The sequence below is a fragment of the Acinonyx jubatus genome, chromosome A2 (assembly GCF_027475565.1).
Source record: "Acinonyx jubatus isolate Ajub_Pintada_27869175 chromosome A2, VMU_Ajub_asm_v1.0, whole genome shotgun sequence".
NCBI lineage: Eukaryota > Metazoa > Chordata > Mammalia > Carnivora > Felidae > Acinonyx > Acinonyx jubatus.
In genome coordinates this window covers 165,498,514-165,512,670 of record NC_069383.1, presented here as the reverse complement: position 1 = coordinate 165,512,670, position 14,157 = coordinate 165,498,514, and the positions used below count along the sequence as shown (strand labels likewise).

Sequence of the window (14,157 nt, the reverse complement as noted above, 5' to 3'; positions counted from 1 at the left end):
CCCCGCGACGTTGCCCTGCGCGCGCGCGCCCGGCCCCTCCCGGTTCTTATAGTGCCGCGGGCGGCGGTTGGTGGCGGGGACGGCACGGACGGGGGCGACATGGCGGTGCGGCAGCTCGTGGTCCTGGTGCTGGCGCTGCTGAGCGCCGAGGGCGGCTCGGGAGCAGGTGAGGGTCCTGCCCGGCGCGGGTGGAGGCTCAGCCGCGGCAGCGGGAGCCCGCCAGGCGGCCCTGCAGGTGGAGTCCCTAAACCCCGGCGGCCGGGGAACGCGAGGGGTCCGAGGGCTGGCCTGACCCCTAGGTGAGGGGACCTGGGATGGGGTCTGGAGGCGGAGCCCCGCCCTTCCGCCGTCCCCGCGTCCGGCGGCGGAGGCCCGGGCCGGAGTCCAGGAGCGGCCCCCTCTCAACCGGCGGGGTCCCCGCCCGCGGCGTGCCAGTGCCACCGCGGGGTGCATTGGCGCGGCCCCGGGATCCCGCGAGCCCTGGCAAGCCTGTGCGGCCTGGAGCGGTGGCCGCCTCCACAGGCCCTCACGTGGACGCTGGAACCAAGGACTGAGGAATGCCCGCCCCTGAAGCCGGTGGGCTGTCTGGCACAGGAAGGGATTGTCATTCTTCCCAGGATTTAGGTCCCATGTCTGGCTCTGGGTAGGCACCTGCCCCCTGGTGTTTGCCCAAACCCTGAAACCTCCGGCAGGAAGCCAGCACGCTCTGCTTCCTTTGGTTTTGTCTGATTCCAGGCCACAGAGTGAGGTGGCAGCTGGTCCACCCTCCTCCTTTAACAGGAGTGGAAACTGAGGCCCAGGGCTGGAGGGGACGTGTTCCAAGGTCACCGTGAGGTCGCTTTGGCAGCCCAGTTCTGGGCAGGATGTGTTGAGAGGGTGTTTTTAACGGAGTCACAAACAGCACTTCTTTCTGGGAGGTCTGCACCGTGTAGAGAACGCTCAGGGGAAAATGGATCAAAGCGAATTTTTCAGGGGAAAGCGGGACAGCCTCTCTTTTGCCTGATAGAAATTTTCTTCCTTGATCGAGACTTCCCGTTTTGTTCTGGGTTAAAGATTTATAGTGATGGGCATGTAGGGAACAAAGTGCAGAGAAGGGTCTGGGGAGACAGGAGTGCAGGGTCACAGTGTCTGCTGGGGGTGGGGGGCAGGAGGAGCTGCCTCTTGTGGGAGCTTCACCCACTTACTCCTGACCCACTTCAGGAGCTCAATTGGCCTCTTTCCTCTTCCTTATGATCAGAACGGCTGTTCATTGAACGCCTCTGGGCAAGGGCCTTGGCGCCTGGCGTGGCCATGGCTCACTGCCCGCCAGCGGGTCCCTGGCCGCTGGAGCCCTTCAGGAATAGCTCTCCCTGGCGGGAGGTGGCCACGGACGGCCCCGGGGACGGGGGGGGGGGGGGGGGGGGCGGTAAGGAAGTCTCTGTGTTTGCTCCTCCCGTCAGGGGGAAGCCCTGGGTTAGCGCCTTTTCACCTGTTTCCTGGGACCAGGCACCGGAGCTGTAGCTGGAAGCCCTGTGTCTCGCGTAGGGCGTGTGTGCTGGGGAGTCTAGGTGTGTCTGTGCCGTGTCTGAATCCACCTGGGACCTTTTTACTTTGTCACCTTTCCCGGGGACCCTCACAAATACCATGCGTCCCTTTTCTGCTGGGACGTGTGAATTAGTGACCGTGTTCACCCCTCGTGGCTGGGTCAGCTAGCTCCCCAGAAACTTGTTTCAGGAGCTCTGCCAGGGGGACCCCTGCTCTCCCTGGGACTGTCCAGGGCCCCGCTGTCCTGGTGCACCAGGTTGGGAGGGCACACATGGACACCAGGTTGCTAGCTGGGTCCTGCGGGCTGGTGATTTGGCCCGAGCCTCAGGTGAAGGGAGCAGGAGCGGCCTCCTGGCCAGATGGAGGGGAGGGGAGGGTGGAGAGGCCCAGAACCCACGCCTGGCATCCCAGAAATGTTCTCTTGCTCCTCCTACCTGAGTAGAGCTGCTGAGTCGGGTGGGGAGGAGGGTGGGTGCTGGGAGCCTCAGTCTCATCCCCAGCTCGTGGGCTGTTTCCCATAAGGCCTGCCTGGCCCTGTGCCCTGCCCAGCAGCCTGAGGTCAGGGAGGAGGGGTGGCTGTTTTTAGATGAAGGTGACTTTACTTGAGAACGTGGGTCACAGTCACATGGCCAAAATGGGGGGGGGGGGGGTCAAATGTTCTCCCTTGTTCCTCCTTCCTGTCCCTGTGGCCCTTAGGGTCCCTGTGAATTCCGTGGGTGCCCTCCCCCCTCAATCTGCTGGGCCAGGTGGGGCGTGTCTCAGTTCCCTGCTGTGTGCTACCCTCAGGTCAGGGCAGGGGTGTCAGCCTGTGGTTCCTCAGACAAGGGAGGAGGGAGGCAGGGTGGGGGAAGCTGTGCCCCGGCCCTCACTGCTTCCGCTGGTGGAAGTGGCCCTCAGGCCTGTGGCCTTTGGGCGACTTCTTTCTCTCCCAGGGAGGCAGGTCGCGGCCGAGTAAGATCGAACTGACCTTTTCTAGCAGCCTCTGGGTGAGGGGACAAGGGCACAGACGAGTCTAGGAGGAGAGCATTCTCTGGCTTCACTTCCTGCCGTGACTCACCCTCCCGGCTCTGCACCAGCTGTTGGGTTTTGCAATCTTGGGAAATCTTGACTCCTGAGAAATGTGGGTTGCCGGGAGGTGATCCTTCTGAAGAGACAGCACAGCCACAGAGGGCTCAGGGCAGCCACAGAGCCCCAGCTTCACCCTTCTGCCTGCTTGGGATTGTGCCTGTTTTGAGTCCTGTGAATGGGCTTTGGGCCACCCCAGGGGCAGGCATGAAGGTCCACCTTGCCCCAGAGCAGTAGCCCGCGCCCTCCGATACGGACTTGAAGCCGTGAGTGTGTGCACGCACGTGTCCCTATGTGTGCTTTGGGTGTGTGTCTGCACACACGTGTATACGTCTGTACTCACGTGTCGTGTGTATGTGTCTGAACCCATGTGTCCACGCGTGCATACATGTGCTGTGTGTGTGTGCATGCCCGTGACCACCCCCGTGTGTGTGCACGCGTGCGTGTGCTGCATGTGCGTGCACGCGCCAACGGTGGGTAGTGCCTAGGGCAGCAGAGAGGAGCCTCCCTGTAGCTCCTGTCTGGCTGCTGCTGAGCTGTCTGCCCCTTCCCCTGCCCGTCTAGAGTCCTGGGACCTTGTGTCCTGCCCTCCACTGGCCTCAGGTCCTGCCTCTTCCACACAAAGAGGCCACCGCTCTCCAGACTGGAAGTGCCTGCCTGTGGCCAGTCTGTAGCAGGACAGGGGAGGGGAGGATTCAGTGCTCTCTCTCCAGTAAAGCTCGCCTGCTGCCCTTTGGGTCAGGTTAAATTTTCTTAATGACCGACCCGGTCTCTGGACGGGAGAGCCTGCTTCTTGTCGCTGCTTACTTCACACTGTGGCTTTTTAAATACAGTCTCACATTCCGGTTTTTCACCCAGTTTTGTGCTGTAGGCGTCTCCCTGCAGACTGGATGGAAAAGAAGCTTATTGCCAATAGCCCCGGGATGGATCTCTGTGCCCACATCATCTGGGCGTGGTCTTCTAGAAGGGACGCCTCTGGGGCATATGTCACCGGGGAGGCGAGCTGGGGACAATGTGGAATTCCAGGATGATGGCACCAGAGCGTCCCTGTGACACCTGCTCTGAGCCCCGGGATGGGGCTCTGACGTGCACAAGGATGGGTCTGCTGCTTCACCGATGCCCAGCGTCTGGTGTGGAGGGAAGTGGGGGGGGCCCTCCTGGTTCATTCTCATAGCTCCATGCCCCTCACCTTCGACGCTGGGTCCCCTTGAGCGCCTGACAGTCTCTCTCCCTGAACTCTGGTCCCTGGAGGGCAGCCCTCCCTGGCTCAAGCCTCCTTGCCTCAGCAGGCTTCTTACCGTCTGGTTCTAAGTGATTTTTTTTTTTTTAATGTTTTTATTATTTATTTTTAAGACAGAGTGTGAGTGGGGGAGGGGCAGAGAGAGGAAGACACAGAATCGGAAGCGGGCTCCAGGCTCTGAGCTGTCAGCACAGAGCCCGACGCGGGGCTGGAACTCACGGACTGTGAGATCATGAACCGAGCTGAAGTCGGACGCCTAACCGACTGAGCCACCCAGGCGCCCCTGGTTCTAAGTGATTTTCGATTCCTAAAGAGAACGTCTCAAGCCAGTGGGGAGGTTTGCCTAGTTGGAAATTGAACAGAAGGGCCAGGCCCTGGGAGTCCACCAGCAGTGCCTTGGTTGTCCCTACAGAGAGGCTTAGTGGCAAGTGGGGGTGCGCTCTTGACCTTCCTGAAGAAGGTGCCGTTCAGGATGGGGCAGCTGGAGCCAGCAAGCCCTGCCCCGGTGGGAGGTACCCATCTCGGATGGCCCTGCCTTGATGGGAGGAGGGGTGGGGGGTTCTGCAGGGGCCTCCAGGGAATGGCGGCTGGGACTGTGCTAGATTCACTTATTTATTTGTTTATTTTTGAGAGAGTATGTGAGCAGGGGAGGGGCAGAGGGAGAAGAACTTTTTTTTTTTTTTTTTATGTTTATTTTGAGAGAGAGAAAATCCCAAGCAGGCTCTGCTCTGTCAGCACAGAGCCCAACATGGGGCTCGAACTCCTCTGAGCTGTGCAAGTATGACCTCAGGCAAAATCAGAAGTCAGACGCTTACCTGACTGAATCACCCAGGTACCCCCAGTAGATTTATCTTTTTTTTTCTTTTAATTTTTTTTTCTTAATGTTTACTTATTCTGAGAGTGAGAGCATGAGCAGGGGAGGGGCAGAAAGAGGGAAAGAGAGAATCCCAAGTAGGCTCTGTGTTGTCAGCGCAGACTCCTGTGTGGTGTTTCATTTCCCCAACTGTGAGACCTGAGCTGAAATCAAAAGTCAGAGGCTTAACTGACTGAGCCACCCAGGCGCCCTTAGATTTATCTTTTTTTTTTTTTTAACATTTTTTTTTTTTTTTTTAACATTTACTCATTATTGAGAGACAGACACAGGATGTGAGCAGGGCAGGGGTAGAGAGAGAGGGAGACACAGAATCTGAAGCAAGTTCCAGGCTCCAGGCTGTCAGCACAGAGCCCGACGCGGGGCTCGAACTCCTGAACCGTGAGATCATGACCTGAGTCGAAGTCAGTCGCCCAACCGATGGAGCCACCCAGGTACCCCAGATTTATCTTTTAAAAGAGGAATTTCGGAGGTGCCTGGGGGGGCTCAGTCAGGTAAGAGTCCGACTCTTGGTTTCAGCTCAGGTCATGATCTCGCGGTGTGTGAGTTCAAGCCCTGCATCAGGCTCCGTGCTGACAGTGTGGAGCCTGCTTGGGATTCTCTCTCTCTCTCTCTCTCTCTCTCTCTCTCTCTCTCTCTCTCTCTCTCTGCCCCTGCCCCACTTACTCTGTCTCTCTCTCAAAAATAAATAAATACAACTTAAAAAAAATTAGAAAATAAAAAAAAGAGTCCACCTTCAGCTCAGGTCATGATCTCACAGCTCATGAGTTCGAGCCCCGCGTCGGGCTCTGCGCTGACAGCTCGGAGCCTGGATCCTGCTTCTCATTCTGTGTCTCCCTCTCTCTCTGCCCCTCCCCCACTCACAGTCTGTCTGTCTTTCTCAAAAATAAATAAACATTAAAAAAAACTTTTTTAATACAAAAGGAATTTCAGGTCTGTGCTGGGCTGGACCCAGCAGTCCATGTCTTGGCCAGGTTCTGGGGCCCAGGGTGGTTATTGGCTTTTGTTTCCAACACCTGAGGCCCAGCTGGTTAGAATGTTTCCCGACAGAACCTTCATCAAGCCCTCTTCTCTGCAGCAGTAGCTCTGCAGACCCCAGGCTCCTTTAACTCCACAGAAGGTGTCCTTCCAGAAGGAGCCAGGTGTGATTCAGGACTCCTCTCCTCTGGGCCGGCTCAGGACAGTGTGGATGGCCTGGGGTGTCCGGGCCATTGCACGCTTGCCACAGGGACAAGTGGGCAGGTGGTTCAGGGTCCTGGGTTCGGGTCCTTTCTTTCCCTTACCTTTTGCCAATGTTCTCTCCTGTGGCCACCTAGGGAGTGGGATCTGGACATCTGTAGATGATGCTGGCTCCAAAACACGCCTTACCTGTGCCTTGAACCACAGCACCACTGAGATCGTTGGCCACCGCTGGGTGAAGGCGGGCAAGGTGCTGAAGGAAGACGCGCTGCCCGACCTGAAGACAGAGTATGAGTGAGTGGGGCCTGCCTCAGGGCCCACAAACACACCGGGCCCCATCTCAGCCTGCAGGCGTCACCCCCAGGCCCCTTCCTGCCCCTGCTCCCACACCGTGTTGCTGCTCACGGCCTCTCTGGTCAATCAGAACTGGGGTTGTAGTCGGCGGGCCTGCTTTGGACAGACGTTAGACACAAGCTCTGCTCAGATCCCTCAGTGTGAGAAGCCCAGGCTTCTGGGGTCTGAGATGGCCAAGGCCTGGCAGCCAGCAAGGGTCCCCTGGCTGCTGAATGTAAGGCTGGACTCCAAGACCCTTCCCTTCTTTCTCCGGGGTGCCAGCTGAGGAGGGCAGGCAGACCTGGGGTCTCCCAGCCCGGAATCCCCAAGCACCTGGCTCCCTGAGGTCTTGGGGCCTCTGTGCCACCCTGCTCTGAAGCCTGGTCTTAGTCGATGCCTGAGCCAGCTCCAGAACCAGAGTCTGGTTTCAGGGGTGACTGGGCACAGGGGCTCATCGATGCAGGCACTGGGTCAGTCAGTTGGGGGGACCGGTTCCATCTGCCACCCATGCCTCCTCGTCTCTCTCTGATGGGAAGTGGGCAGCCTGTGCCCTCGTGCCCTGCAGGGACTCCCGAGTGTGGCCTTGCTCTGGCCTCCGGTGGGAGTCCCCTGCTGCTTGCAGAGGTTTGAACTTCACCGAGGACAGGATGGCGTCCGTCCCCACCACGAGCCCCGCTCATTGCTGCGCGTCTGTTTGCAGGGTGGACCTGGATGACCGCTCTGGTGAGTACTGGTGCGTCTTCCTCCCAGAGCAAGCAGGCAAGACCAGCATCGAGGTGAAGGGTGAGCTCTGGGGGCCCTCGGGGGCATCTGGGGCGGGGGCCAGAAGGACCCCCAGAGAGGTACAGCTCCTCCTCCAGGGTCATGGGCTCAGGCTCCTGCCTTGCTCGGTTACCCCTGTAGGGCTCCCCAACATCAAGGCCGTGAAGAAGTCCGAGCACGCCACCGAGAGGGAGTCGGTCGTGCTAGGCTGCAAGTCTGACTCCTTCCCCCCGGTCAGCGACTGGGTGTGGTACAAGATGGAAAGCTCTGGTGACCAGGTGAGGCCCATGCCTGCCGGGGGGAAGAGCTGGCCTCCGCCCCGGCCCCTACAAAGTCCGCCCACCCCCAGGTCATCAGCAACAGCTCCCAGAACAAATTCTTCGTGGTGTCCTCGGAGACGAAGACGGAGCTGCACATCTTGAGCCTGGACCTGGAGACGGACCCCGGCAGGTACGCCTGCAACGGCACCAACTCGGAGGGCACCAGCCAGGCCGTTGTCACGCTGCGCGTGCGAAACCGCTTTGCCGCCCTCTGGCCGTTCCTGGGCATCGTGGCCGAGGTGCTGGTGCTGGTCACTGTGATCTTCATCTATGAGAAGCGACGGAAGCCGGACGAGGTCCTGGACGGTGAGCCCACAGGCCCTTTGCTCGCTGTGCAGGGGGGGTGGGGGGTGGGGGCAGGCCACTGTCCGGGAGTGCGGGACAGAGGAGGGCGCTGTGGGGTCAAACGGGTCCCCAGCTGGAGGTCTGCTCGCCCGTTGCCTGGTCTGCCCCGCTGTCCTCCCTCACTCGGCTGCAGGTGGGTGACCTCCGAGGGGAGTGGCTGTCCTCTTGGCTGCTCTGCCCCTGCCCATGGCGGCTGCTGAGGGCCCAAGGGTTGTAGGCACCAAGCATGCTCTTGACTTTGCACGTGACGGAGCTCAGGAAACCTGAGCTTGGCCCCTGCCTGGCTCCTGCGGGCCGAGTTCGTAGGGAGTGGTCAGGGCTCCCAGGCACCCCTTGGGCCATGACCCCAGACAGCTCATTTTGAGGATGCATGTGCTGGCAGCCGGGCCGGTTGCCTGCACTTAACAGTCAGGGAAACTGAGGGCAGGGCCCAGCAGAACCGGTGCCAGCCCACGAGGGGCTTTGTCCCGGGACACTTCCTGATGGCCTGTCCTCTCTCTACATGTGGCCGCGCGTCTGCACAGATGAGGACACCGGCTCCGCTCCTCTGTAAGTCGTGGCCTTGCTGGGCTAGCAGGCAGGCAGTGTTCCCCAGGCAGGGCCTGGAGGGGCTGCTGGCCTGGAGAGCCTGCACCCTGCACGTGGTGGGTGGGAGCAGGGACACCGTTGTGTCTTCCCGAGCGTCCGTCAGCCCTCTGTCCCTCCCCAGGAAGAGCAGCGGGCACATCAACGACAAAGGCAAGAACGTTCGCCAGAGGAACGCCAACTGAGGTGAGGAGGGGCGGGGGGGGGAGGGGAGGGAGGACTACCCCTCCCCACCCCCCCCACCTCACCCCCCCAGCTTCCGGCTGCTGTCTGAGCGTCTGTCCTGCCCCCACACAGGCCTCCAGCCTCTGTCCGGAGCAGCTCAGTGTCTGCTGTTCGCAGAGTCCACGTTCTTTCCTCTTAAAGGAGACCCGCCCCACAAAAGCAGACCACACTGTGGGTCAGCTCACGTTTCTTTCCTTTTTAAAACTAAACTAGGGTTTTCTACATGTAGAATTCCATTCTTTAGGAGTTTTAGTTTTCCTTTTTAAATATTTTGTGAGCGCCTTGAGGAAGCCATGAGCTTCCTGTGAGATTACTGGTGCCCTCTGCCCATCCCCTCGCTGCCCACTTGTCCCCTCGCTGTCCTCCCCCCCCCGACACACACGCAGACACCTGTCCCTCCCGTCCCCCCAGCCCATCCCCTCGGCATCCCACCCCATCTTGGGGGTCATGAAGGGCAGACTGGCCTTCTTGTGGGGCTCTACCTCCTGAGGCTGCTGGGCCTCGTTGGGGCCCTTTGCAGAAAGTCACGGGTTGTGCGGTGGGAGCATATTGTGCCTGCCTGTCTGTCTGAGGTCTGTGCTGCCGGGTCGCCTCCAGTCTGTGTTGTGTGTGGGGACAGCTCGAGGCAGGTGGGGCCCCCGACATCCCCGCCTGGCTGTGGAGGAGTGGTGTGGTGGCCATCCCGCCAGAGCTGCGTCCTGACCTGCCCGCCACCTGCCTGCTCACCAATAAAGGCTGACCCGTGTCCGTCTTTCCAGGCTCCTGTGTGCGCCGGCCCAGGGTCTCAGCAGGAGAACCAGGGCAGGGGTTGGGGGGGGTGCAGATGGGGGGGGGGGGCAGAGGGGCCAGGCCTGTGGCAGGTCTGGGAATGGGGGGGGGGGCTCACCAGCTGGTTCCCTCCACACAGCAGCCCTTCCCTCTGAGTTTGTTTCTTGCCGTCAAAGAGGACTGGACAGGGGCACCTGGGAATCCTTCCCATGGGCCCCCCAGGACAGAACAGACAACCCCCACCCACAGCTGCCTGGCACCCACCTGCCCTGGGCAGGAAGCTCCCTGTGGTTTGAGTGGGGGGTGAGGGGGTGGGGGGTGGGGCAGGCCCTCATGATGGATCCCGGCAGGTGTCCGTAGTGGAGCCAGCCCCTTGGGACTTTGTCCAGCTGAAGAGGGGCCACTGAGGCCTAGAAAGCCCCGAAGGGCAGTGTTGTGGTAGGGAGGTGGCCCTTCTGAGCCGGCCCCCAGGAGAAAGGGAGTCCCTGTTTGCACAGCCCAGCCTGACAACTGCAACAAACATGGGTGGGGCTGAGGGTCTGGGGAACACACCATGGGAGCACATCACAGGAGGTAGGGCCTCATGAGCTTCGTCCTCGCCAAACCTGGGGGCTCTGGCCCGTGCCATCTAGGCCTCCTGCTTGGTACAGAGGAGGAGTGACCCCGCAGCCACTCCTAGGGAGTGTGGTCATCCCATACCTCCCCTCTGGGGTCAGGAGGAACCAGAGGCCAAGGAGCCCTGAGCCAGCTATTCCCAAGTCTCCGTAGCAGCCAGAAATTGGGGCTTGCATGTGAAATTCTTAATTTTCAATGTGGGCAAAAACTCCAGCGTAACGACGCCCGCGAGGTCAAGCCTGGCCCGCGAACTGCCAGTTTGAGACTCCAGGCTCTGAAATGGAGCTGACCGGGGTGCCCCCACCCCCGCTGAGCTCTGGCGGCCACACTGTCAGCTGCAAGTATTCCCTGGGCTTCTGTGGGCAGAACGGGTGTCCGTGATACAGCCCCCTCCCACCCCCAGGTCACACCGGGAAGAGCTGAACCCGCTGGGCTGGGGGAGCTGCGGACCCGGCCTTCCCCCTGGCCGTCACCAGAGGGCGCTACGCACTTGCCATGGAGCAGGCTCTAGGGGCCAGCGGAGCCCCTCTACAGAGGGCTCTTGGGGCTGCACCAGCCTGGCCCTGGACACAGCTGGCCCAACCTCCCTGCACCCTGGGGTTCCTTGGGGGCACCCACCACTCACACTTTGTGGAGATCACGAAGCAACACTGGCTGGGCACCCGTGTCGTGGCTGGGCTGTGGCGGGGGAGGAGGTGATGACGAGCTGGCCCCTCGCTGGGGAAGCTGCCGGGGCTCAGGTGCAGCCTCCCTCGTCGCCCGAAGTCAGAAGGCACACGTGCGCACTGGGTTGCTGGGGCTCTGTGTCCCCTGGGAGGCCAGGGCCCTGTCCATCTGCTTCCTGCTGCGCTCTGCACTGGGTCCAGACGGGACGTACGGGAGCTTCTGGCCGGCAGAGCCTGGGGCAGGAGCGGGGCTTCCTGGAGCGTGGGGGGTGCTGTGGCGAGGCGAGCGAGGCTCGGCCTCCTTAGCAGCCCTCTCTGGTCCTCCTAGCCCAAAAGACCCTCCCCTCACAGATGCCCCTCACGTGGACGTGTAATTAGCCAAATTGGGACCACTCACGAGCAGCTTTGTAAGCTTTCTTTGTAAGTACTTAAGTATTCATCCCTCCATCTGTAAGCATTTAATGAGCACGGCAGTGTGCGCTCTGTGCCGCTGGGGGGCGTTCTTGTTAACAGCCTGCTGGAGCCTGCCTCAGTTTCCCCAGAGTGGGGTGAAGAAGTGACAGCAGCCAAGTCTCAAGAGTCCATGGGTTCATATTTGGCAAGTGCTAGGAGGCTCAGGAACCGGTGTCTCGGGGTCCCAATCTGGGAGGGCAGAAGGGCAGAGGGCTGGGGTGTCCATTAGACGAAACGGCACGTTGCCGGTGCTCTTTGGAAGTACCCCACGGGCATCTCTGGGCCCACAGAGGGGGCTGTGCATCCTCTCCTTGGGACACCCCACCCAGAGCACCCCAAGGTCTCACACCGGTTGGCAGCAAGGGAGGGATTGGGGGTCTTGCCCAGCAGCAGAAGACAGAGCTGGAACGAAGTAGGACAGAGGTGCTGGGGGTCATCAGGTTTGGCTGTCCCGCCCCATCCACCGGGGAGAGTGATCTCTGTGAGGAAAGGAAAACCCTGCTGAGTCCTAGGTTAGCAGAACTGAGGACATCCTCACTGCAGACACCATGAAGCTGAGGTCACTTGCCACTCTGGGCGGGACCCCCAGAGCACAATGGTGTTTGCATGTGTGGCTCTAAGACCTGGGGCACGTCACCCTCTCTTTCCTAAGCCAACCGTCCTGCCACCCATGTCTGATCAGACATCTCAGTATTCTTTGAGTCCGGCAGCCCCTGAGGCTTAAACTCCGGGACAGTCACTGGTCTGGGGCCTGCCAAAGCCCTGGCCTCGTTTTGTCTTCTTGTTCTTAAATTATGTTTCACTCAGAGGGAGGGTGCCCAGACTGTCTGGGCTTCAGGGCCTCCAGCCTGGACTTGCCCCAGCTAGAGAGAGAGCAGGCTTCTGAGTGGAGGTCCGAAGGTGCCCCCAGAGCCCGTGCCGGAGGTAGCACCGAAGGAGGGACGGTGCCAGGGGCTCAGCGCAGCAGAGGCACTGTCTGTAGAGTCCAGGAATGGTGAGGAAGGATGGGGGGCTAACTGGATGGTGCGGAGGGATTGGGGTTTCCTTCCAAAGGCACTGGGGAGTCCAGAGCAGATTTAGGCAACAGACCTGCCTCACCCACTGCTGTCTCAGCGTCCTCATCATCTTCACCCACCCCCTGGGTCCTTGATATCCTTTCTTCTCCCACAAGCCAGGCACCATCCTGCCTCAGAGCTTTTTTGCACAGGCCTTGCCACTTTTCAGACACTCTTCCCGCAAATGTCCACATGATACCAGCCCTCTCTTCCTTTTGGTTTTCCCTCAGGGAAGCCTCTGGACATCGCCGCCCCCGCCCCCCCCCCCCCGGCACCTTTTTCCTCCCTTTCCTGGCCTGAGTTGCGTGGCACTGGCCACCTTTTAATTATCTATGAAACGTAATGTTTACTGTGTTGACTGTCCCCTCTGCTTAACTGTTGGCCTGTGAGAATCAGTTCTGAATTCCAGCCCCTGATCAAGTGCTTAATGAAGATTTGTTGAATCAATGAATTGAATGAATGCAAAGAACGAACACTCTGTCCTGGGCAGGTGGTGACAGGGTTGGGAGACGCACGCTGGTAGCCATCTGGCCCAGGGTGGAGTCTGTGGGAGGAAGGGGAGTTGTTGGGACCTGTGGACAGGGTCCCCAAGGCTCAGGAGGGGCCGGGACCCCCCCCCCCCGAGGCGACTCCCAGGTCCAGGCCTGTCTCTCCCACCCCCAGGCCTGGTGGGTCCTCAGGCTGGGCCACAGTCCGCCTCCCTCCCGCTCTCAGCCACAAGCCCTGGGGCTCTGGCGGCCTGCCCAGACTGACATGCTCCCAGGGTGAGCATAAAAGATCCCCCTTCAACTGGAGCACACATCTGCCCGGGGCGGGCCGCAGCCTGGCACTGCCAACCCTACTGCCCATCTTCTCGCCACCACCTCAGGACAGAGAGCAGCCCTGCCCGCCCACCCGCCTGGCCGTAGGTCTGGCCACAGGCAAGGTGGCAGTGACCCCAGGGAGGCCAGGCCTGCCTCATGGAAGCACTGGGGTCCCCAGGGCTCGAGGCAGCCTGGTGGGGGCTCAAGATGGCCCGGCTCAGTCCCTCTCTCAACCACCAGTGAGCACCCACCGTGTTCAGGGACAGTTACATCTCTGCTCTCATGGACCCAACATCCCAGCAGGTGGATGTGCCCACGGAACAGTGCTATGAAGGCTGGAGGCTCCCGGAGGCCAGGACGTGCCTTCTCCTCTCTGTCTCCCTCCATCACCTGCCTCTCAGGACGCCTCTCCCCCACTCTGGTTGAGCCCAGCTAGGGACGAGGGCCTAGGGGCTAGGGACCAGGGGCTAGGGCCTGTGCTCCCATGTCACTTAACACCAAGTAAGTCCCCAACCTGGCTCCTGGTCCCGGCACAGAGCCTCAGGTGTCCCCCCAGAGGTGGGGGCTGGGCCCAAAGAGGCAGAGAAATGGGCAGTCGGGTGGGACTCCCATGTGGGCATCAGTGGGAAGTGGGCAGGGACTCTGAGTTCCCCTCTATGATCCTGGGACCCACCAGCCTTACAGGAGATCCCAGCCCTCCATTGGATTTTAGGGGGTAGGTGCCAACACCAATGGGTGGCTCTTCCTGTTGGCCACAGTTTTCTTCACACGCAGGAGGCGAGAAAGACCTGGAGACTGGCCGCATGGACCCCATTTTGCCCCTCCGCACACAACACACTCCCACGGGTCTTTCCAGGGCCCTCGAATTACAAAGCCAAGGCCCTTCTGGCCTTTAAAAACATCCTTATTACGGAAATTCTCACTTACAGAAAGGAAGGAGGCTGGCACGGGGGCGGTCTCGCTTCCCTGCGCCTGGCTGTGGCCTCCAGGCGGGTGAACCCTGCGCGCGGGGAAGATCCCTTGCGAAGGTGGAGCGCGGAGGAGGCTCTGGTCCCCGGGGCTGGGCTCAGTGACCTTGGACGTGTCCTTCCGCCTCGCGGGCCTCAGTTTCCCTTTCTGGAACGAGGCCTGAGCAGGTCTCCAAGGCCTCAGGCCGCGTGCCCTTGGGCGGTCACCGACCCCGCGGCCTCAGTTTCCCTGGCGCGGGGGTCTGGGCGCGGCGCGCCGGGAGGGGGCGCGGGCAGAGGCGGGGCCCCCAACCCGCCCCTGCCCCTGCCCCTGCTCCTCCCCGGGGCCCCGCCCCCGCGGCCCCGCCCCAGCCCAGGCCCCGCCTCCCCCCCCTCCCTCGG

The 14,157-nt window shown here is 60.9% G+C and overlaps 1 protein-coding gene and 1 long non-coding RNA gene across 2 annotated transcripts; one reads left to right on the top strand and one right to left on the bottom strand.

Annotated features, from left to right (window-relative positions):
- Positions 1–15: 15 nt before the first annotated feature.
- Positions 16–9,200, top strand: BSG (basigin (Ok blood group)). The gene is made up of 8 exons (XM_027049116.2): positions 16–166; positions 6,017–6,173; positions 6,913–6,995; positions 7,116–7,252; positions 7,324–7,600; positions 8,164–8,188; positions 8,349–8,410; positions 8,522–9,200. The coding sequence occupies exons 1-7, from the start codon at positions 100–102 to the stop codon at positions 8,407–8,409; spliced, it is 807 nt and encodes a 268-aa protein (XP_026904917.1). The 5' UTR covers positions 16–99; the 3' UTR covers position 8,410; positions 8,522–9,200.
- On the bottom strand, positions 8,696–14,107 carry LOC113596313 (uncharacterized). The gene is made up of 2 exons (XR_008297384.1): positions 13,736–14,107; positions 8,696–11,429 (listed from the first exon to the last, which is right to left on the bottom strand). It is a non-coding gene; the product is annotated as an uncharacterized LOC113596313 (long non-coding RNA).
- Positions 14,108–14,157: the final 50 nt, after the last annotated feature.